The 25,323-nt window shown below is 46.5% G+C and overlaps 1 protein-coding gene across 1 annotated transcript in view; it reads right to left on the reverse strand.

Annotated features, from left to right (window-relative positions):
* LOC126088359 (integrin alpha-IIb-like) overlaps positions 1 to 24,996 on the reverse strand; it is a 269,521-nt gene extending 244,525 nt beyond the window's left edge. Inside the window, exons 1-3 of the mRNA XM_049906497.1 lie at positions 24,984 to 24,996; positions 24,669 to 24,863; positions 7,508 to 7,678 (exon numbers count right to left, since the gene is read on the reverse strand). Coding sequence (XP_049762454.1) covers positions 7,508 to 7,678; positions 24,669 to 24,863; positions 24,984 to 24,996 — 379 coding nt within the window. The remainder of the gene's footprint in view (positions 1 to 7,507; positions 7,679 to 24,668; positions 24,864 to 24,983) is intronic.
* Positions 24,997 to 25,323: the final 327 nt, after the last annotated feature.

Genomic DNA, 25,323 nt, shown 5'->3' on the forward strand with positions numbered 1-25,323 from the left:
GAAATAATTATTTGGGGCAATTCATCACTTGGAAAGGAAGTGTTAATTACAGAAAAGCGAGCGGCAGGAATGAAATGTGGTGTTGACATTAAGTCATTTTGTACATACCTCTTCAAGTAGGCATGTAACAGCATCCTGTAAATGAGGCAGACTGCAGAAAAGAAGCCCCGATAGGTTAAGGAGCAAAAGAAGTCATATGTACATATGGCCTGAAATGTGTTCAGGTTTCAATGACTGGAAACACACATGAGAATACATCAGGTAAGTAGGAATGTTCTGCCTGTACTAGTGACTCTGTTACCCGCTCAAGAGACTCAAGAGAGCAATCAGTGGAGCACCATCATGCAGCAGACACTTCACCCTTTGGGCCACAAAGGACACGTCATCTAGCAGAGGAGGCAGGATCATCCGCAACAAGTACAGACAAGTCTCGCCTGTGAGGAATTGTGGAAGGATTACTGGTCGGCCAGACGGTCGGCAACGATCTCTGCCCACACGAAGAGGCTGAACTAGAGCAGACGGTTCCTTGCCACCATATGATAAGGATTCTCCATAACTGACAGGTGTTTGTCTGGAAGGTTGACAATACTGCCCGTCATAAAGATAGCCTCATCTGTAAATATGATGGACGATAGAAAGTCCAGCTCTGTGGTGGCCTGTGCGACGAACCAGCAAGTAACCGTCGCCGCAAAGGCAAATCCGGAGCCTGCACACATTGTAAGTGCTATGAATAGTGGCAGTTGTAGTGGAGCATGTTCCACACAGTCCTCTGGCTTAACCCCTGCTGGCGGTCGACCTGCCTGGTGCTGCTTTGTTTGGGCTCAACCATTCCTTTCCTTTCCTTGTTTTAGCAATTGGACGCAATTTTACATCACCAATGACGATACAGGATAGAAATGATGGGTGTTTCTCACGAGCCAATTGATGACGAGCAAGCAGAGAAGCACATATGGGCCACCTGCTAATTTTTGTGATTTAGATTTACAGCATGATGTACCCATTCACCCGATTTTGGAACCTTCCCCATTGCATGCAAATGTCGCACGATGTTGGAATGATACAATTAATCAAATCTGCCACTTCCCGAGTTCACTGACGTGGACCATTGTGAATCGAGGCGTTTAAGCGATCATCATCAGACTCTGAAGATCCTCCTGAAAGTGGAGGTTCACTAATATCAAAACGTTTCTCCTTAAAACGTTTTCTCCTTGCCGTGCCCTGTTCAGTGGCTTTACCCCAAACACAAATGTTTCTGGCCGCCTACGCTGCTGTCTATTGAACTCAAACAGAAGAATATGTCGGAAATGTTCCGATTTCTCCACTTGGCACTCCATTTTATATCGTTCACAGCTCCACTCAGTATCTCCAGATGACAAAATGACAATATATAAACTCAAATAGCAAGGGAGAACTACAAATAAAAAATGACAATCGATAAATAAACCCACAACAACCGGAATACCAACATTCAAAACAAAAACGCTACCAACTTATGCACCAACCTAATACTTCTGACAGACAGCCTGGAGACGATAATCATGCCGAAAGAGGCCTATTTTAATAAACAATATAATCAGACACATCAGCTTCTTTGGTCTCACAATATATAGTATAATAATGTCATTATGTGACAAATACGACGTAGCGGGCCCAGATGAGTACAAAGAGGATAGAAGATTTTGAAATATGGTGCTATAGAAGAATGATGAGGATTAGATTGGTAGGACGAATAACTTATGAAGATATACTGAGCGAATCGAAAATGATAAAGGAACAAATCGATGGCGCAGCTTGACTTCGTGAATAGATCTGTTGATAGGATGCGTCCTGGGGCATAAAGGAGTCGTCAGTTTGGTAATGAAGATGTGGGGTTGGGGGAGGACAAAAACTGTAGAGGGAGGCCAGGGCTTGACTGCAATAAGCTAGGTCAAACGGATATAGGATGCAGCAGCTATGCAGAAATGAAGACGCTTGCACAGAATAGACTCACAAGGGGAGCTGCATCAAATCAGTCTTAGGACTGAAGATCACAGCAACAAGTAGTAATTTACATTTTTAGAAACATTTTGTTGTATTTCTGTGTTGAGTTGAGTAGTCATTTAGGAAGCTGTACAAGAGCTGATTTTACGTATGTTATTAAGCTGAAGGAAGGAAGATTAGGTATCTATGTCGTGTCGACGATAACATCGTCAATGGCGGAGCACAAGCCAGGAAAGGAATTTGGGGGGGGGGGGCAGAGGGGAAGATCGGTGACAAGAAGTTAAGCGACTTACGAACGCAAAGGGAAACCTAAATCTGGGCAAGCGGACGGGCCTTTGAACCAACATTCTCCCAAATACGAGTTCCATGTCTTACCATTGCGGACCGAAATACAAAATACTACAAAAAGTCATTCGAGATAAATACGAGGGAACTATCACATTTGCTAAATCAAAGTAGAGGAAACTATGAAGCGAAGAAGATTGAAATACAAATTAGAAATTCATTAATACTCTAACGGGAAAAAATCGCAAAACCAAAGAAACAATTTGCGTAGACTAATAAAATTTCGGGAATACAATTATCTAGGTAAAATATTTAAAACATTGCAACATCATAGGTAAATGTAAGCACGAGATAAGCCATTGCAAATGTGAAATGCTGGTACATTAACAATCGGTGTAACCGCCAGAATATTGAATGCAAGCACGCAGACGTGCATCCTTTGTGTTGTACAGATGCCAAATGTCAGTTTTTGGGATGGTGCTTCATATCTGTTGCACTTGGTTGATCAATAATGGAGCGACTAATGCTGGTTGTGCCGCGCGGGATTGGCCGAGCGGTCTCGGGTGCTTCGGTCATAGACGGTGCGGCTGGTCCCCGCGGAGGTTCGAGTTCTCCCTCGGGCATGGGTGTGTGTGTTTGTCCTTAGGATAATTTAGGTTAAGTAGCATATAAGCTTAGGGAAGGATGACCTTGGCAGTTAAGTCGCATAAGATTTCACACACATTTGAACATTTGAATGCTGATTGTGAATGATGCTGGAGTTGTCATCCGATGACGTCCCATATGTGCTTGCTTGGAGACAGATCTCGTGATCGAACAGGCCAATGCAACATACTAATAGTCAGTGTGGCATATTGGATTACAACAGCCGTGTGTTGGTGAGCGCTATCCAGTTGTAAAACACCCACTTGAATGCTGTTCATGAATGGCAGCACAACAGTTCGAATCACCAGACTGCCGTACAAATTTGCGGTCAGGGTACATGGAATAGCCACGAGAGTGCTCCTGCTCTCAAGTGAAATCGCATTCAAGGCCATAGCTCGAGGTGTAGGTCCAATGCATTTAGCACGCAGACAGGTTGGTTGCACGCCCGCAACTGGTCTAATCCTAACTGACACACAGCCATCATTGGCCCCGAGGCAGAGTCAGCTTTCATCAGAAAACCCAACAGATCTACACACTGCCCTCCAATGAGCTCTCGGAAATAGATGTGCTTTGGGGTTCAGTGGAATGCGCGCTACAAAGACGTCTGGCTCGGAGCTGTCTTTGAAGTAACCGATACGTCACTGTGGTGCCAACTGCAGCTCGAGTAGCTACTGCAGATGCAGTACAATGCGCCAGACCCAAACGCCGAATACTATGATCTTCCCTCTCGGCTGTGCCTTGTGGCCGTCCGGAGCCCGGTCTTCTTGCGACCGTATATCCTCGTGACGATCTCTGGCAGCAATCATGTACTGTGGCTACATTCCTGCCAAGTTGTTCTGCAGTATCGCAAAAGGAACATCCAGCTTCTAGTAGACTCAATGAGGTATTGATAATGCCGCCATCGTTCGCCTTACAGACATCTACTCATCACGTCCAGTCTCAAAGGTAACTACCGGTCACGACCGTTAGAGCGTCTTTTTAAAACAAGTGTGATTTTCATCCCCTTAGTAGCGCTACTAGCGCCACTCCTATGCGAGTGGCCCGGAATCTGAATACACATCATCTTTCAGATGTATAAACATGCCTACCAACTTTCGTTTATGTAACACAGCCCCTCGGAGACGCGATTTTTTCCCGTCAGTGTATTTCCTGGACGTTCGACTATCTTAATATAAAATTGCCTAAAGCCTATCGTAGACCCAATGAATGGAAAATAATAGATGATTTTCTGAAAGTATATGAACCTCTAGATGTGATTTACATGATAAGAGAACAAGTGCAAAAAAAAAAAAAAAATAGAAAGTTCTACTGACGCAATACCTTCACTGCTTCAATCCCGAAAACGCTCAACAGAAACGAAAAAGATAAGCAGACATGTATCCGACACAGAGTTATTTAACGCGCGAGCTAGTTGGAAAAATAAAAAATGCTTGGCCACCACGCAGCGACCGAATGTGGGGCAGTGTAGGGTCGCGGCGGCGGCAGAGCGGTGTACGTCACAGCGGACGTCACGACCTGCGTCACAGAGTCTCGCAGCATCCGCAGGGGGGACGGTGGATACGGGCAGACTACTGCCGGGCTCAAAAAACTGACTACTGCGCACTAGTTCAGCACTCATCAGACGAGGACTACATGACTCACAAAATGCCACAGCTTGCGTGCCGCCGGGAAGACGTAAGGACATTGCGTCAGCAGATCAAATCATACGGGCAGCTTACCAGTTCCTGACATTTTAGCTGCCGCGCTTCTTGTATGTACGTCCATATTTCAACTGATACTGTCTACAATACGGTCTTCACTCTAAGCTGAAACAGACGCTTGGTAATATTTGAGGTACACAGTGTGAAGTACAGTTTTTCGAAACTTCCGAGGAGTAAAATTTCTACCAAAATGACCTGTAGTTCGTGGACTTCAAATTGCTTCCAAGTCACGACTCAGGGTCACGGTTAGTAACTATTTGCGCAGTTATTCATAATCATGGAACGAAATTCCTAGCGAAGATATTGAAGTGCTTGACATTAAGTAAATTTTACTATTCCGTCATTTGTCTCACAATAGCTGTAATGATATCACATTACACGTCATGATATCACTTACATTGTTTTTCTTCCCTTTCTTGTACCGTAAAGCGTAGTTGTGTGAGAAGTAGTTAATTTGTGCTGATGTGTTAGTACGTACGTGCCATTCGTGGGTAACTAAACAAATCACACGGAAAAAAACGATTAGCCACACCGAGGCTACATCACTTTAATTCAGTGAAACACTTCCTCTTGGCTTTACGATGGCGATTGCGAGGGAGAGAGACTACTAGTTTCTTGAGGTGTGCAGGTGTGCCGTAGCTAGCTAAAGCCAATGACTAAATTTCTCTGCTGGATACACAGTAGGCACCGTAGTAGTTATTGGTGGTGATAAACAATGTTTATTTCTTGTTCTTGAGGTATGAATGATTCTGTGATTACAAGATTGCTATTCTGATTCACATGTTGTTTTGTTATCCTCTGCCAGGCACTTTATTGTGAATAGCAGAGTAATCACGTAGATAACACCAATCACTACTTAGTTTGGGACTCTAATAAATTTAACTTAACGTAAGTTGTAATATGTTAATGTAAGTGCTTTCATTGTGTATGTCTTGTCTGCATCTGACTTTCTTGATCAATAAATCAGTCAGACAGAAACTTTAAAAGAATAACCATTCTTACATTACAGTCTCCATCCTTAATATATTTATACAGGAATAAGACAAAAAAATTATTAGTACAATTGGGTACCATATTCGGATTCTTTGGTTTAAAGGATAAAGTAGTTATCCGTTGCATTTTCTTTCTGAAGATGCCTCATCAGACGTAGATCTTACATGGGTCAGTTAATCAAATACGCAATTTAAAAAAAAATAGGAGTACTTAAAGAACCTTATGAAATCAGAGAAAGTAAGTGTTACGCATGACGATATTGCAGAAAAGATGCATATCGTTCAGTGACTTCCCAGAATCAACAGTATACTGTTATTCGGCTTTCCTTCCCAGGATCGTAGAGTTTACAGATAACAGGAATCTTTTATTTGGCTGACCTTCCCAGGATACACTATTTTACGCACAGTAGTAATCTTCTTTTGGCTCCCTTTCCCCGCGTCATACAGTCTCTTGATTAATAAACTACTTTTACTATTCGACAAGGCCTGTAATTTATCCTCATTTTCACAGAGGTCAACATGTATTTACCTTTGAACGCCTTTCAGATAAGCTGAGCACTTTGTTGAGGAGGCACACGTAGTACAAGTTTCGTGAGAAAAGTAATGAAACTGATTTTTTATCTACCAAGTTTTTCTTCAGACAAAATTGTCTCATTCAAAGTAGTTTCCTTTGGCAGCTACACACTGGCGGAATCGTTGTTCCCAGTCTTGATAGCAGCGCTGAAAGCCTTCAACAGATAAGGTCGTTAACACGTTAGTCACATTTTTTTAATGTTATCCAGAGTCCCAAAATGAAATCTTTTAAAACATTTTTCAATTTCAGGACAAGAAAAAATTCACAAGGACTCAGGTCAGGTGAGTAGGGGGACTATGGAAGAACAGGAATGCTCTTTGAGGTCAAAAATTCCGTTATAGAAATGGCCGTCTGACACAGTGCTTTCTTCAGCATCCACTCGTCTGCAATGTCCGGCCTCAATAGATTCATCCTTTTCCTGAGTCTTTTAAAGAAATCTTTGTAAAACACTTGGTTGATAGTTTGTCCAGGAAGAACAAATTCTTTGTACACGATACCCTTACTATCAAATAAGCAAATCAGAATTGTCTTCATCTTTCGTTTGGTCTTTCGAGCTTTTTAAGGTCGAGGAGATGTCTCAGTGTGCCACGCCTCACTTTGCCGTTTTGTCTCAGGATCTTACTCAAAAATATGTGGTCACAGAAATTCGTGTTCATTGCCAATCCTCTCAAACAGATAAACGCACACGTTTCTTCGACTGTCCTTCTGCTCAGTTGTGATTTTTTCCAGCGTCATTTTGGCACGAACTTTCGCATGTCCAAATCTTCTGTCAAAAATTGATATCCAGTGAAAGTGTTTAACACGTCACCCATAATCCTTATTGTTAAACGTCGGTCTGATCTGACAAGAAAACGCACACGTTCGACTTTTTTGTCGGTTTTTGAAGTAGGTCTCCGAGCGAAATTCATCTTCAAAGTATTTTCTGCCTTCCAAAAATGATTTGTGGCGCAGAAAAGCTTGTACTCTTTATGAGGAATGTCCCTTACAGGACAGTTCCAACTTTTCAAAGGTCACGCTTGCGGATTACCCAAGTGTAATACAAACTTGATGGCATAACGCTGCTCTAAATTCCGCTATTCCATTTTTGTAACACATAGTAAAACACAACTTCACTGATGGCGCTCTCAAAAATCGAGTAATAGATATAAAGGGCTGAAATTCAGACTGAGCATCTGGACACCAGTCTACATAAGTCATAGAGCAGCACAGTGTTGCCAGATCGCTTACAGTGTTTTCAGTTTCATTACTTTTTCTGCATGCCTCGTACGTATGCAGAAATGAAAAAAAAGGAAAAGACAAATGGAGGAGTGCAGCAAAACATCTGAACTTACCGACATCGTCCTGGAACCTGTGGCTGGTGTACGTGAGGCAGGCGGTGATGTTTGTGCGGCGATCGGCCAGCCTCAGCGACTCTGGGCCCGTCACTGAGGCCACCAGCGAGACGGCAGGCCTCGCCAGGAACACCCGAGCGCGGCCCTCCATGTACGAGCCGACCACCACGTCTGCAACACCACACGCCTTCAGCCTCAGCAGCCAGACCCAATTTGCCAAGTTCGTTGTGGCGGAAACGTACTTGCTTCACAAAACGCCTATGGGCTAACACACCGCAAACACAATCGCTGCACTGTTGTCAACAAGAACTGCACGAATAATGTAAGTGATGACACCTTTTACGAACAACGCTGGACACCTTATGTGTGCCCTCTACATGTAACCATCTCTATGTTTGTCTCAGTAATTTGACCACTGCAGGCTACCTCAGGGCAGTGTTCTCGCCCCTATAATATTTAACATACGAGGGTCACTCCAAAAGAAATGCACACTATTTTTGAAAAAATACAGTTTTCATCCTGCATGTGTTTTACAGTTTTACAGTGTGTAGATACATCCTTCCCGCTTGTTTTCAAACTCAGTTCAACCTGTTCCCGTGAGTGGCACCGTCACAGCATGCCTTCAAGATGGCTGCTACACTTGACGTTCGTCAGAAGCAACGTGCTGTCATAGAATTCCTGTGCTGTGAAAACGAGACAGTGGGAAACATCCACAAGAGGTTGAAAAAGGTGTACGGAGGTGCTGCTGTCGATCGCAGTACAGTTAGTCGGTGGGCAAGCAGGTTACGTGATGAAAGCGGGCACGGCAATATTGAGGATTGTCCTCGCAGCGGCAGGCCTCGTACTGCACACACTCCAGACAACGTGCAAAGAGTTAAGGAACTGGTGACTGCTGACAGACATATCACAGTGAACTAATTGTCACGCCGCGTTGGCATAGAGGAAGGAAGTGTTTGCAGAATACTGAAAGTATTGACGTTAAAAAAGGTATGTGCCAGATGGGTTCCCAGGATGCTGACAGTGGCTCACAAAGAAACAAGAAAAACGGTATGCAGCGAACTTTTGGAACAGTACGAGAATGGTGGAGATGAATTTCTTGGAAGAATTGTGACAGGTGATGAAACATGACTGCATCATTTTTCACCAGAGACGAAGAGGCAATCAATGGAGTGGCATCATGCAAATTCACCCAAGGAAAAAAATTCAAAACCACACCTTCTGCTGGAAAAGTTATGGTTGCAGTGTTTTTCGATTCCGAAGGACTCTTGCTTGTGGACATCATGCCAAGTGGAACCACGATAAATTCTGATGAATATCTGACGACACTGAAGACACTTCAAGCTCGACTGAGTCATATTCGACCACATCGGCAAAAGCAGGATGTTTTGCTGTTGCATGACAATGCACAGCCACATGTCAGTCAAAAAACCATGGAAGCGATCACAAAACTCGGATGGACAACACTGAAACACCCACCTTACAGTCCTGACCTGGCTCCATGTGACTATCATCTCTTTGGGAAACTGAAAGACTCTCTTCTTTGGACAAGGTTTGAAGATGATGACTCCCTTGTGCACGGTGCCAAACAGTGGCTCCAACAGGTTGGTCCAGAATTTTACCGTGCGGGTATACAGGCGCTGGTTCCAAGATGGCTTAAGGCAGTTTAGAGGGATGGAAATCATGTGGGGAAATGAAAATTGTTCCTAAAGGATGTATCTACACACTGTAAAACTTTCAAACATGTAGAATAAAAGATGGATTTTAAAAAAATAGTGTGCATTTCTTTTGGAGTGACCATCGTATATACAAATACCCAACCATTCCCGCTACACATCAAAAGTTTTCTGTATGAGGATGACCTCGCGTTGGTCACCCAGGGAAAGGATTTCCGTGGTGTTGAAAATTACCTGTCTGTAGCATTGGAAGAACTACGACTGTTCTACAAAAATCGGTGCTTTCCATTTGGAAAGGAGACAGGTCAACAATAACTAAATATTTCACGGAAGGGCACTCAACTTGAACATTCCTTTTACCCAAAATACTTTGAGGTGACCTTAGACCACACCTTAACCTTTGAAACGCATTGCCATAACACCAAAATGAAGGTATCCACAGGTAATATCACACGGAAATTAAGGGGACCTAAGTGCGGTGCACAACCAGCCGCTTCTGGATTGGCACTGTGCTGTTCTGCGGGTGAATATGCAGCGCCTGTCTGGCATAATTCCTGCTGTGCTAGGTAGGTGTACACCGCTCTGAATGAGACGTACCTAATAATTACTGGATGGTTTAGAACAGCTAAAGTGTAGCAGGTACACGTACTAGCAGCCATAGCTCAGCATGACATAAGGCGTGAAGCACCTGTCCAAGCAGAAGGATGTAGAGCTTTGATCTCTGATACTCATCCACTGTTTGGTCTCTCGCCAACACCGTCACGTTTGAAGTCCAGACAACAACAACGACATTACAACCCAGCGGCTACACAAGTGGAAAAGAGAACAGAGAATGCTCCTCTAGGCAAGAAGAACTATCTCCTGGTGACAACGAGAACTGGTGTACCTGGAAGTCCCTCAACTGGTCGCGAACCGTTGCTGGGCGGTGTACAGAAAATTTTGAGAGTGGGGATACGCTAGTGGACTGTCAACCTTTGAGTGAGGGGAGGAGCAGACAGTGTATCACACGCGCAACTGCCGCCTGTGGCCGCCATCATGGATCGAAGAATATCTGATGTTGGCCCACTATAATTCCTTGAACGTAGCCCGTCTTTGAACGAAAATAGTTTAATTTAATGTTTGTTATTTCGTCTACCCTTAAATGTATTTATACTTACAACTGTACGCTAGCTCTAATGCCTTGGACGTAGCTCACTTGCAAGTGAAAGTGACTTAACGACTGTCATGTTTGTCTATATCCATGTTTAACTGTATTAATGTCTATTGCTCATGCATGCAAGTTTATAACTGTTAGGATTTTTGTTAACTCCCTTGTAACTGATGAAATTGACACAAAAAAACACTGTGCAGCTATACACAAATCTACACTGCCCGTAAACAAATTTACACAGAGAAGGAGAGCAGGAAATGAAATTAAACTGCAAGTGTCGAGAGGTTCCGTGATATTATTTCAGTGATTATGAAAATGAGTAAAATTTACAAAGAATTTGGCAGCATGAGCCCACTGATCAGCATGACGTTGCGCCTCCTTTGGACTGGATGCATGCGCTGTTTCGGTTGGGAAACGTGTCATAAATCCGTTGTATCCTCTTCTGTGGTAAGCTGGCACACAACTGGTGACACACATGTTCTGTCGGGCATAGATCAGAGGACCTTGCTGGCTGCAGGAATCAACATCATGCAAGCAGTTCTTAGAGCCAAGTTCCTTGTATTGACCAACATTGTCTTCTTAAACAATGGCTCCACCATACCGTCGCAAACGTAGTACACTTATGACTTATTACCTCGGTAAACATATATGTACACTTCTGGCCATTAAAATTGCTACACCACGAATATGACGTGCTACAGACACGAAATTTAACCGACAGGAAGAAGATGCTGTGATATGCAAATGATTAGCTTTTCAGAACATTCACATCAGGTTGGCGCCGGTGGCGACACCTACAACGTGCTGACATGAGGAAAGTTTCCAACCGATTTCTCATACACAAACTGCCGTTGACCGGCGTTACCTGGTGAAACGTTGTTGTGATGCCTCGGGTAAGGAGGAGAAATGCGTACCATCACGTTTCCGACTTTCATGAAGGTCGGATTGTAGCCTATCGCGATTGCGGTTTAATGTATCGCGACATTGCTGCTCGCGTTGGTCGAGATCCAATTACTGTTAGCAGAATATGGAATCGGTGCGTTCAGCAGGGTAATACGAAACGCCGTGCTGGATCCCAAAGGCCTCGTATCACTAGCAGTCGAGACGACAGGCATCTTATCCGCATGGCTGTAACGGATCGTGCAGCCACGTCTCGATCCCTAGGTCAACAGATGGGGATGTTTGCAAGACAACAACCATCTGCACGAACAGTTCGACGACGTTTGCAGCTTCATGGACTATCAGCTCGGAGACCATGGCTGCGGTTACCCTTGACGCTGCATCACAGACAGAAGCGCCTGCGATGGTGTACTCAACGACGAACCTGGGTGCACGAATGTCATTTTTTCGGATGAATCCAGGTTCTGTTTACAGCATCATGATGGTCTCATCCGTGTTTGGAGACATCGCGGTGAATGCACATTGGAAGCGTGTATTCGTCATCGATATACTGGCCTATCACCCGGCGTGATGGTATGGGGTGCCATTGGTTACACGTCTCGGCCACCTCTTGTTCGCATTGACGGCACTTTGAACAGTGGACGTTACATTTCAGATGTGTTACGACCCGTGGCTCCACCCTTCGTTCGACCCCTGCGAAACCCTACATTTCAGCAGGATAATGCACGACCGCATGTTGGAGGTCCTTTACGGGCCTTTCTGGATACAGAAAATGATCGACTGCTGCCCTGGTCAGCACATTCTCCAGATCTCTCACCAATTGAAAACGTCTGGTCAATAGTGGTCGAGCAACTGACTCGTCACAATACGCCAGTCACTACTCTTGATGAACTGTGGTATCGTGTTAAAGCTGCATTGGCAGCTGTACCTGTACACGTCATCCAAGCTGTGTTTGACTCAATGCCCAGGCGTATCAAGGCCGTTGTTTCGACCATAGGTGGTTGATCTGGGTTCTGATTTCTCAGGATCTATGCACCCAAATGGCGTGAAAATGTAATCACATGTCAGTTCTAGTATAATATACACTCCTGGAAATTGAAATAAGAACACCGTGAATTCATTGTCCCAGGAAGGGGAAACTTTATTGACACATTCCTGGGGTCAGATACATCACATGATCACACTGTCAGAACCACAGGCACATAGACACAGGCAACAGAGCATGCACAATGTCGGCACTAGTACAGTGTATATCAACCTTTCGCAGCAATGCAGGCTGCTATTCTCCCATGGAGACGATCGTAGAGATGCTGGATGTAGTCCTGTGGAACGGCTTGCCATGCCATTTCCACCTGGCGCCTCAGTTGGACCAGCGTTCGTGCTGGACGTGCAGACCGCGTGAGACGACGCTTCATCCAGTCCCAAACATGCTCAATGGGGGACAGATCCGGAGATCTTGCTGGCCAGGGTAGTTGACTTACACCTTCTAGAGCACGTTGGGTGGCACGGGATACATGCGGACGTGCATTGTCCTGTTGGAACAGCAAGTTCCCTTGCCGGTCTAGGAATGGTAGAACGATGGGTTCGATGACGGTTTGGATGTACCGTGCACTATTCAGTGTCCCCTCGACGATCACCAGTGGTGTACGGCCAGTGTAGGAGATCGCTCCCCACACCATGATGCCAGGTGTTGGCCCTGTGTGCCTCGGTCGTATGCAGTCCTCATTGTGGCGCTCACCTGCACGGCGCCAAACACGCATACGACCATCATTGGCACCAAGGCAGAAGCGACTCTCATCGCTGAAGACGACACGTCTCCATTCGTCCCTCCATTCACGCCTGTCGCGACACCACTGGAGGCGGGCTGCACGATGTTGGGGCGTGAGCGAAAGACGACCTAACGGTGTGCGGGACCGTAGCCCAGCTTCATGGAGACGGTTGCGAATGGTCCTCGCCGATACCCCAGGAGCAACAGTGTCCCTAATTTGCTGGGAAGTGGCGGTGCGGTCCCCTACGGCACTGCGTAGGATCCTACAGTCTTGGCGTGCATCCGTGCGTCGCTGCGGTCCTGTCCCAGGTCGACGGGCACGTGCACCTTCCACCGACCACTGGCGACAACATCGATGTACTGTGGAGACCTCACGCCCCACGTGTTGAGCAATTCGGCGGTACGTCCACCCGGCCTTCCGCATGCCCACTATACGCCCTCGCTCAAAGTCCGTCAACTGCACATACGTTTCACGTCCACGCTGTCGCGGCATGCTACCAGTGTTAAAGACTGCGATGGAGCTCCGTATGCCACGGCAAACTGGCTGACACTGACGGCGGCGGTGCACAAATGCTGCGCAGCTAGCGCCATTCGACGGCCAACACCGCGGTTCCTGGTGTGTCCGCTGTGCCGTGCGTGTGATCATTGCTTGTATTGCCCTCTCGCAGTGTCCGGTGCATGTATGGTGGGTCTGACACACCGGTGTCAATGTGTTCTTTTTTCCATTTCCAGGAGTGTATTTGTCCAACGAATACCCGTTTATCATCTGCATTTCTCCTGGTGTAGCAATTTTAATGGCCAGCAGTGCATGTTAAGGCACTTAACCCTATTGACGGCAATGGAAAACTAGTGTCATGTATACTTAACTTTCGAATACCTAAGGTAATTTCGACACAACTTAGTACAAATAAGGCGTGCATAAGCACAGGCAGCTAGTGTTGACGTCAACCTGTTATAGAATCATGAACATGATTTATGCTCACGCTTTAAGTCATTTTTGGAGAACAAAAAAAGCTGCTTTATAAATATTACATATTTTCTGCAAACAGAAATCTTGCAAAACTTCATTGGGCCAAACAAATGGAAGTAGAAATTCCGCGCTATAGGGCGAATCAGGAAGAACGGCCCAGTGAAGTTTTGTGAGCTGCTCTCGGGTTCGCAGACCTGTAAGGCGTTGCGTTGTCATGGAGAAGCATTTTTGTGGCGGGCGACGAGCACGTTGAAGTCAATACCCTTAGGGTAGCACAATACACTTCTGAACTGATGGTTGCATCATGAGGGAGGACATCAAACACAATAACCCCTTCAGAGTCCCGGAAGGCCGTCGCCATGACTTTTCCGGCTGAGGGTGCGGCTTCGAACTTGTTGCTTGGAGGAGAGGTGGTGTTGCGCCACTACAGGGGTTGCTAGTTCTTCGTTGCCCTTTATGGTCTTCTGTTTAGGAGGCGAGGAACCCTGCGGGTACACACCTCTGAGTACCCCAACTTGCAGACAAGTGTGTGAGCACAACCAACAGAGACGTCCAGTTGTGAAGCGAGCTGTTTGATTTTGATCCTTCGATTACCTCGAATGAGAGTGTCGGCACGTTCCAATATGGAAGGAGTCACAGCTGAGTTTGGCCGCCCGGCACGCGGAGAAATCGGATAAGTTTCCGCGACCTTGCTGGGATGATGGCAGACGCCTCGCCCAACGAGCCAGGTCTCCGTAAACATTCTGCAAGCGCCTATGAATATCTGTGAAGCTCTCGTTTTCCGCCAAACGAAACTCAGTGACACCTCTCTGCTTGGAACGCACCTCCGATACAGTCGCCATTTTGAAGGCTACATACAGCGCCGCCACCGGTCAGAACTTCATGAGACTACAGGGGCTGAAGTGTTAATATTTCACTATGTCCCACAACAAATTCCGCATGTTTTCAACTGCAGAGAAAAATTTTTTTGCATTACTTACTGAACGTCCCTCGTATATCGAAGACACCGTCCGTCATGGGGAAATTACTCTCTGCTGCAATCCATTTAGGAGAATCAGGGACTGTCCAACCTACCTTTTTCAGTCCGAACAAGAGCTCTTCCGGCTGCACATGGACTGACAGAGACGATTACATTAATGAACCTATGAGCAATCATGGAAAGATATGTTACATATCGTTGTTCTTTCGTTCCATATGCAAGTGGATCAGGTACAGTGGCTTGTGTAGTATGTACGTACACTGCCGGAAAAATATACAACATCCCCAGGGACTGTGTTCGTGGCACCAGGGTATAATATGTGCATATTGAATGACTGCTGTGTTGTGACTTGCTTGTGACGGTCATCGGCGATGAGATGGCGCTCAGGAGGCATGCCTGTGCACCGTCTGTTTTGACTCTCCAGGCATTAACTGTGCAGAGTTTAGAGATGAATAGTGTTTACAATATTCATTGTAGGGTACAACCATGCCCCACCGACGAGTACGTACTCATGTTGCATAGCCTCAGAACGAGGTCACATTGTGGGCGTGGTAGAGGCTGCACGAACGTATCGGGGAACTGCTGTACATGTTGAGCACAGTGTATCGGTAGTGTGTCGGTACTTTCAACAATGGTCTTTAGAACATTTACTTATTTGTAGGTTAGGTTCTGGACGTCCGCGTAGTACAGGCGCACGTGAAGATCGATGCATTGTGCGGGCTGTGGCGGTCTACCAAACCCCATCCAGGAATTCAGTATAGGCGCATCTTGGAACTGCTGTCTCACCAAAGACCAGTGGGAACCGTCTGGTTCAGTAGGACTTGGAAAACGTATGAATGTAGCCAGGATACCGATGACACGACGGCACCGCCAAGCATGGTTAATCTGTAGTTGTGAAAGATTCCACTGGGAAGTGGAATAGCACCCTGTTGCCTTCAGTGATGAGAGTAGGTTCTGTCTGTATGCGAATGACGCACCTACACGTATATGGCGTAGATCTGGTGACCTGCCTATTCCAGAGTGCTTTCGCCCACGACATAGAGGTCTCATATACATCTACATATATACTCTGCAAATCACCGTGAGGTGCATGGCAGAGGGTACATCCCACTGTACCAGTTATTAGGGTTTCTTCCCGTTCCACTCACATATAGAGCGCGGGAAACTTTATTATTTGAATGCCTCTGGGCGTGCAGTAATTATTCTAATCTTATGCTGACGATACCTATGTGAGCGATACGTAGGGCGTTGTAGTATGTCCTTAGAGAAATCGTTTAAAGCCAGTTCCTGATACTTTGTTAAAAGACTTTCTCGGGACAGTTTACGTCTGTCTTCAAGAATCTGCCAATTCAGTTCCTTCAGTATCTCTGTGACACTCTCCCACGCATTAAACAAACCTGTCACCATTCGTGTTGCCCTTCTCTGTAAACGTTCAGTACCTCCGGTTAGTCCTATCTGGTATGGGTCACATACACTTCAGAAATATTCTAGGATGAGTCGCACAAGTGATTTGTAAGCAGTTTCTTTTGTAGAGATTGGTCATCTAGCAATAAACCGAAGTCTACCACCTGCTTTACCCACGACAGAAAAATGTGATCACTCCATTTCATATCCCTAAAAAGTGTTGCGTCTAGGTATTTGTATGAATTGGCTGATTCCAGTGGTGACTCACTGATATTATAGGCATCCTAGGCGTCGTGGCGTGGGGCCGTAACTAAAAGGTCACTGTCACATATAATGTAAAGTAACCCGCTACATTGCACAGGCTGTTATCCCCGCGCTACTGCCATTTGTTCGACAGGGAAGTCGTGTGCTTCTTTATCAGGACAATGCACGTCCATACACGTCCGCTGATGCACAGCAATTCTCTTGGTTAGCAAGATCGCCAGATCTCTCTCCAATTGAACACGTATGGGACACGATGAAGCGGGAACTTACTCGTTATCCAGGGCCTGCAAGAACCATTGCCGAATTGCGACAAAAGGTGCAGAATAGTTGAGAAAATTTATCGCAGGATGTCATTCAGCACCTTTATTATCGTTTGCAAGCGAGAATACACGTCTGCGTTGCCGCCAGAGGAGGGTACAATGTGTAATTATACTACTCTTTGGGCACCGTTTCCTGTGACATGTTTCTTTCATTTGGTCTGAATTTGTTATCACATACTTCTCTGACACCTCACTTGCCAATAAAATGAGCTTGTTCTTGAGAGCGTCGCGTTTTCCTGGCAGAGTAGAGATAGACGCAGGAATCAAGAACCGCAAGAAAAATATGTACACTGCCGGAAACAAAAATTAGTACAGGTGGAAAGACGACGTCAATTTTGATCAGATGATGGCATATGCCACCTGGGGAGGGGGGGGGGAGATAGTAAATATACTGATAATGGCTTCAACGCTGTTCGCCAACAGATAGCTACCAGAGCCCCATTTGTGTCTACTCATTAATAGGGAATTCTCACAGCCAAAAGGCTCGGTGTGGTGCAAATGTGTGAAAGCAAGCATGCAACCATGACACGAAGACGCTCTTGTGCTTTCTACAGCCAACTGAGCGAGTTTCAGAGTTTTAAAGACGTCGGACCGTGTCAGGAAGGTCCTTTCAAAGAACTGACTTACATGTTAGAATCCCTGCGTTAGTTGTGCAAAGATGCTGGTATCGGTAGTCGCGTGAACATTCTTACACCTGTAGACGAGGTTCTGGATGTCCACGCAGCACAGACGCCTGTCCGGATCATCGTATTGTAAGGGCACCAGTGGCAGGTCATACAGCTACCACAACACAGGTAAGAGGGCTTGTGAGTCCAGACGTGTCAACACTTGTGATCCAGTTATTAGCAATGGGACTACGGGCACGCGCACCTGTAGCCCGTCTTACACTCACGCCAAAGCATCGACGTGCACGGCAGGTTCGAATCCTGCCTCGGGCATGGATGTGTGTGTTGTCCTTAGGTTAGTTAGGTTTAAGTAGTTCTAAGTTCTAGGGGACTTATGACCTCAGCAGTTGAGTCCCATAGTGCTCAGAGCCATTTGAACCATTTTTTTGCACGGCTGGACTGGTGCCATCAGAGGATCACTTGGAAGATGGCATGGCGAACCACGGTCTTCAGCGATGAAAGCAGGTTCTGCCAAGACGCAGGTGACGGTCATTTGCACGTAAGACACAGGCCTGGTGAGCGCTGTCTCGTAGAGTGCATTCGTGTAAGACACACTGGACCTGCACCAGGCCTTATGGTCTGGGGTGTCACAAGCTAAAACCCACGTTCACGTTTGGTGTTTCTGGAGGGAACGCTAACGAACGCTTGGAATGTGCAGAATGTTGTTACACACATTCTTTTGTCGATCTTGCAACAGGAAGGTGATGTGTTGTTGCAACAGGATAGTGTTCGCTCAAACACGGCCCATGGAACTCAGTGTGCTCTGCAAGACCTGTAGCAACTTCCCTGGCCAACACTATCTCCTGACATGTCTCGAATCGAGCACATGTGGGATGTGATGGTACGAGAAGTGACTCGTGCAACTCGTCAAGCAACAACTTTTACAGAACTACGTGGAGAGGTCGAGCAGGCATAGCACAACGTATCTCAGGACAGTATTCGCTACCTGTGCGATCGACTGGATGCCAGAGTCATTGCCTGCATTGTCTCCTGTGGAGACTACGACACGTACTGGTATGAGTGTTTCAGCATTGGTCGATACCTTGTACATTAGAACTGCGTTTGCTGTTGACTTGTAAATGATAATTGTAATACTGTCATGTACTCTATACGCTCTGAAGCAACAATAAAGCTTGAGTGAACTGGAAACCTCTAAAAGGGTGTACTACTTTTCTTTCAGGCGGTGTATGTTGAAAAGTAGCCATGTGTTTGCTATTGTGGGACCCTTAATTGACTTGCAAATTACGGGGCAGAATCCCGGCGTTATGCGAAACACATCCAACCGGGTTTCTACTGAATCTGCACAAGGTGTGTACCGCAATCTTATAATGGCCCTGATATAAATCCTAAGTTGGGTGACTAGCTTCTCATATACTTTATTCATTAAAATAATTGATCAACGTCCCTCTTCAAAAATGGCGATGGAAAAGGGTTCTGGCGAGTGTGACTATTTAACAGATAAATACCATTCTCAAAATTACCATTATATTTATTTTCGATCAATGGAACACAGAACTGATCAAGAATTTCTACAAAGAACAATCATGTCTGGGAATATAAACAAATGTTGTTGTTCAAATGCGTGTGAATCCCTATGGGACCAAACTGCTGAGGTCATCGGTCACTAGACTTACACACTACTTAAACTAACTTATACTAAGAGCAACACACACACCGATGCCCGAGGGAGGAATCGAACCTCCGGCGGGAGGGGCCGCGCAGTCTGTGACATGGCGGCTCAAACCGTACGGCCACTCCGCGCAGCGGAATGTAAACCTAACATGTAAATAATATTCATCTGACAGCTGTTGGCAAGAACCTAGTACAAACAGCATTGTATGGAATCTAGTGTGCTTCTCTCCTACGAGAAGGGGGTGAGGGAGGGTGGAGCAAAGGGAACAGGTGAAATGTATAGTATCAATAAACAAGTGGGTAATAGGATGCATCGGGTTGTTTTGGGGAAGGAGACCAGACAGCGAGGCCATTGGTCTCATCGGATTAGGGAAGGACGGGGAAGGAAGTCAGACGTGCCCTTTCAAAGGAACCATCCTGGCATTTGCCTGGAGCGATTTAGGGAAATCACGGAAAACCTAAATCAGGATGGCCGGACGCGGGATTGAACCGTCGTCCTCCCGAATGCGAGTCCAGTGTCTAACCACTGCGCCACCTCGCTCGGTAATAGGATGCATTACCACAATATCATCTAAGAAGACAAAGTGGTTCCACAGATGCCACTGGGCTCCTGAAAAATCAACTGAAACTCCACAGGCCGGAGCTGTACATATTTCTGACAGTATGACGCAAGGCAGCGAGCTGATAACGGCTGCTACTCGCGATCGGCTCCGCTGCATGGAAATGGGCTCTGCCTTAGAGACAAATGGAAGCGCGAGCGCGGAAAAATCAAGTGTTGGTCCAGGTGGACGGACAAGTGAAACTGCGAATTAAATTACTCTCCAGTAAGGGCGGCAAAGTACGCGAACGACTCCTGCGGCGGCCAGGAACCAACTCCCCAAATTCTCTTCCGCCCTGCACCCAGAGAACGGCCCCTCCGCTTGTGCAAGATTTTGGCAAGTCGACGCCGACAAAAAGACTTTCGCTGGGTGTGGCCTTACAACAATTCGTCTAGACTCCCACAAACGTACTCCATAAAACTAGGCGCCAATACCATTCCTTCCGCCGAATCCCGACGGTGACGGCAAACGTGTGCTGGTGTAACAGTCGAGCAACCTTTCCTAGTCCCTGCCAGGACTTTTTGTGGGAAGCTTTCTGGAGACTGGCACCAACAGAATATGACAACTGGGGTGCTTCGAGTAGAGCCGTTCTGTTGGCTGTCCCGTGGAGCTCGGCGACCGTTTCTCTGATACGTCCCAAACAATAGCACAGCCGTGGTGCTGAGCTGGTGTGTTCCTGCCCAAAACATGAGGCTTACGTGAAAAAACTGCCCCCAGCCATTGTAAACATAGCAAGCATTTGTCGCTGTTAACACCCAACTTCAAGAGAAAAAGTCACCGGTCACAGGTCGGGAGTTGTCCGCAATTCCGAGTGACCAATTCCCCCCCCCCCCCCCCCCCACCTCCGCCCATTCTCACATTTCTCTGCTATTGTGAGCGGTTGGCCTCCTATAAGCCCAAAAGCACCCATTAGTCTCCTAAGTGAAATGAACAGAATTATGATATGCATGCATCCTACTCTCGATCATGTGCATTCCAGTACATGGCATCTAATTACCTACTACTTTGCATGACAGTGTGATACGGTGGCAAAGTGACATTAATTTTCAGTTGTGCAAATTCAAATTTTATTAATGCAAGATAGGCTGGTTTTATCGGTCTCAGAAACTGACATACAGCCAGGAGAGTGGTGTGGTGACCACATGCCCCTCCATATCTGCATCCAGTGACGCCAATGGCTAAGGATGACACGGCGGCCGATCGGTACCGTTGGGCTTTCATGGCCTGTTCGGGAGGAGTTTAGTTTTTTTAGGCTGGTTTGATGACCGTACGAAGAAACCAGAAGGCCGCCGTCTTAAGAGCCATCAAACCAGGCTCTATTGCATTTCTAAAATCTAAATTTGCATAAATGATATATACAGCTGCGCTGTGATTGCTAGTGCCTGCCATGATATTACTTTAGGTAGCCTGAAGTACTAAACATAGTCCTCTTAGCCAGCACTCACAGCCTCCACCATGCAGCATAATTGTGCTGCGCAGTTGAGGCCTTGGACACTGTTGCTAATGCAGCACACATGGAGGTGTCTGCTCTGTGGTGTTGTATTTTGTTTATTTGCTTATTTACTTTTATTTACTTGCACTTATTTTTTAAAGAAAAAGATATGAATTCGGGAATAGAAATTATAAATCTACAGCATATTTTAAGAAGAGAACACGAAGAAAACAGGAAAGAGCAGGTACAGATGTCACTTCACCAACACCACCCAGGGAAGGGAACTTGGTACTGAACTTCATGTCTGTATATGTATGTCATGTTCTGCACTTGAGATGTTGTTAGCGATTCTATTCAGCAGTGCCGGCCGCGGTGGCCGAGCAGCTGTAGGCGCTTCAGTCCGGAACCGCGCGACTGCACCGGTCGCTGGTTCGAATCCTGCCTCGGGCATGGATGTGTGTGATGTCCGTAGGTTAGTTAGGTTTAAGTAGTTCTAAGTTCTAGGGGACTGATGACCTCAGATGTTAAGTCCCATAGTGCTCAGAGCCAGCAGTGCCCATGTGCCTGGGTTCTTCAGTGTTTCGTGTAGTCTGCTACGTTCGTATGTGTGGAAGTGGGAGCCTCAGTCGTGTCGAGTTCAGTGTCACTAGTTTGTGAATTACGCTTTCCGCTTTGTTAGTGATCAGTCGCATGTGTTCGGTGAAGATGTATCGTTCGTCAATGAGTACCTCCAGGTGTCGAGTCACAACTTCGCGTTTTATTTTCATGTTGTCGATTTTAATTGCTTGGTATCTTTTTAGGAAGCCTTGGAGCATTATGCACTTTGTTGTTTTGTGTTGCTATGGATAATTGTTTTGGGTGCAGCAATGTTGTATTGTGTGCAGCATGTCATTGGGTTTGTTTTCCAACATTGCTGTTGTGTTGGCTGAGATCACAAGAATCAGGTCGTTAACGCAACGATCCCGTCTGAACGTCCATCTCTCTCAATTAAATTCAAGATAGTTTCAATTGTGGATATGAGAAGATCAGTCCGCAGATAGAGACTTGTGGACATCCTTTGGTAATGCTTTTGGCAGCCTTGCGGTTGCCCTCTTGCAACTCTGGCACTCCGTTACTACAATAGTCTCGGAGATTACTGTACAGGGCCGGCTGGGGTGGCCGAGCGGTTCTAGGCGCTACAGTCTGGAACCGCGGACCGCTACGGTCGCAGGTTCGAATCCTTCCTCGGGCATGGATGTGTGTGATGTCCTTAGGTTAGTTAGGTTTAAGTAGTTCTAAGTTCTAGGGGACTGATGACCTCAGAAGTTAAGTCCCATAGTGCTCAGAGCCATTTGAACCACTACTGTACAGGGATCAGGGTACCTGCAGTTCTCGAAATCGTACAGACATTACTGGCCGCTAAATATTATCAGAGGAGCCAGCAATGTCAATAAGAACCGCAACTTCGTACTTCTGTGGTGTACGTTCTAAAATTTGGAAAGTCCGATTAATTGCGTCGTCCTGGCCTAAATCCAAATTGGTCATGGAGCTCCCTGTGATCCTGCAGACAGCTCCAATAGATCTTAGCCAATGTATTTAACAAGGAAATTGGTAGTTATGATTTTGATTCTTATGGATTCCTCTCTGTAGGTTTTTATAATAACTACACTTTTCGGTGTTTTCCAGACCACAGGCACCCGACTCATCGTTAGTACATCATTTATTAAATTAGTTATATATTGGGTTATCTGTGGTGAGGTATAGCGCAATCTTTCCGAATGGATATGATCTGGTCCTGGTGATTTCTTGTTTTGCAATCCAGCAATTGCTAGAGTGACCTCCTCTCATGTCGAAGGGCTGGTAACGGTTTCTGTAGTGTAATCATAGAACACTGTATCCATAAGGCGTCTATGTATCTGTGTATCTGTTCGTCGCTCGTCATCGGGCAGGCATGTTGCATTATTTCCGGTCTGTATATGTAGATGTAGAAATCGAGGACCGCAAGAAGTATTCTGAGGTGACAAAGGCCACGGGATAGCTCCTAAAATCATGTCGGATCTTCTTTTTCCTGGCGAAGTGTAGCCACTCGATGCGGCATGGACTCAACAAATCGTTGGAAGTTCTATTGAGGCGTGCTGACTATAACCTCCCATAATTGCGAAACTGCTGGCGGTGCAGGATTTTGTGCACTAACTGACCTCTCTATTATGTTCCATAAATGTTCGATGGGATTCATGTCGGGCGATCTGGGTGGCCAAATCATTCTCTCGAAGTGTCCAAAATGTTCATCAAACCAGTTGCCAACAACTGTGGCCCAGTGACATGACGCATTGTCATCCACAAAAATTCCATCGTCGTTTCAGAACTGAAGCATATGAATGGTTGCTACTGGTCGCCAAGTACCTGAACACAGCCAGTTGCACTCAATGATCGGTTCAGTTGGGCCAGTAGACCCAGTTCATTCCATGTGAACACAGCCCGCACCATTAAGGAGCCACAAACAGCTTGAACAGTGCCTTGTTGACAGCTTGGATTTACGGCTTCATGGGGTCTGCGCCACACTCTAATCCTGCCATCTGAGTTTACCAATTGAAATGGGGACTTATCTGACCAGGGCGCGGTTTCAAAATGGCTCTGAGCACTATGGGACTTAACATCTGAGGTCATCAGTCCCCTAGAACTTAGAACTACTTAAACCTAACTAACCTAAGGACATCACACACATCCATGCCCGAGGCAGGATTCGAACCTGCGACCGTAGCGGTCCGCGGTTCCAGACTGAAGCGCCTAGAACCGCTCGGCCACACCGGCCGTCGGGGCGCGGTTTCACAATAGTCTAGGGTCCAATCGATACAGTCACGAACCCAGGAGAGGCGCTGCAGGCGATGTCGTGCTGTTACCATAAGCACCTGTGTCTGTCTTATTCTGTCATGGCCCACTAACGCAACATTTCACAGCACTGTCCTTACGCACACGTTCGTCGTACGTCCCACATAGATATCTGCGAATATTTCAAGCAGTGTTCCTTTTCTGTTAGCACTGAATGACGCAAACGCCGCTGCTGTCGGTCGTTATGTGAAGGCCGTCAGCCACTGCGTTGTCCGCAGTGAGAGGTAAGGCCTGACATTTGCTTTCTCGGGACACTCTTGACATTGTAGATTTCGGAATACTGAATTCCCGAACGACTTCCGAAATGGAATTTCCTATGCGTCTGTCTCCAACTACTAAGGCTGTTAATTTCGGTCGTGCGGTCATGATCCGTCGGAAACCTTTTTACATGAATCACTCGAGTACAAATGACAGCTGCACCAACGCACTGCTCTTTTGATACTTTGTGCACGCGATACTACTGCCAACTGTATAAGTTCATATCGCTACCCCAGGAACTTTATCGCCTCAATGTTTACAAACAGACGTGATACTCACCGACGTAGCCGTTCCCGTCGACGTCGACACCACCAGCGACGCTGATGCCAAAGCCGGGCTGCGTGGCCGCCGGGTCGCCGGCGCTGGGCAGCCTCTGGGGGCCCGGCAGCCGCCCCACGCGCCGCGCGTCGCCGCTGCCCAAGTACACGAACACGCTGCCGCCGTGGTCGCCGTATGGCGCACCCACCGCCACGTCTGCAATCGCCCGCGCCACAAAACTTTACGCTTTCCAGTCGTCAAGGGGCCAGTCGAAAGTTATAATGAATAGCGTATCCACTTTGACACACTACAAGTGAAGCCCGCCTCACCACATGCCAAGTGTGCACATGAGCGCTCGAGCAAGGTCGTATACACTATTGGCCATTAAAATTGCTACACCACGAAGATGACGTGCTACAGACGCGAAATTTAACCGACAGGAAGAAGATGCTGTGACATGCAAATGATTAGCTTTTCAGAGCATTCACACAAGGCTGGCGCCGGTGATGCCACCTACAACGTGCTGACATGAGGAAAGTCTCCAACCGATTTCTCATACACAAACAGCAGCTGACCGGCCTTGCCTGGTGAAACGTCGTTGTGATGCCTCGTGTAAGGAGGACAAATGCGTACCATCACGTTTACGACTTTGATGAAGATCGGATTGTAGGCTATC

This window comes from Schistocerca cancellata, chromosome 6 (genome assembly GCF_023864275.1).
Source record: "Schistocerca cancellata isolate TAMUIC-IGC-003103 chromosome 6, iqSchCanc2.1, whole genome shotgun sequence".
Classification (NCBI taxonomy): Eukaryota; Metazoa; Arthropoda; class Insecta; order Orthoptera; family Acrididae; genus Schistocerca; species Schistocerca cancellata.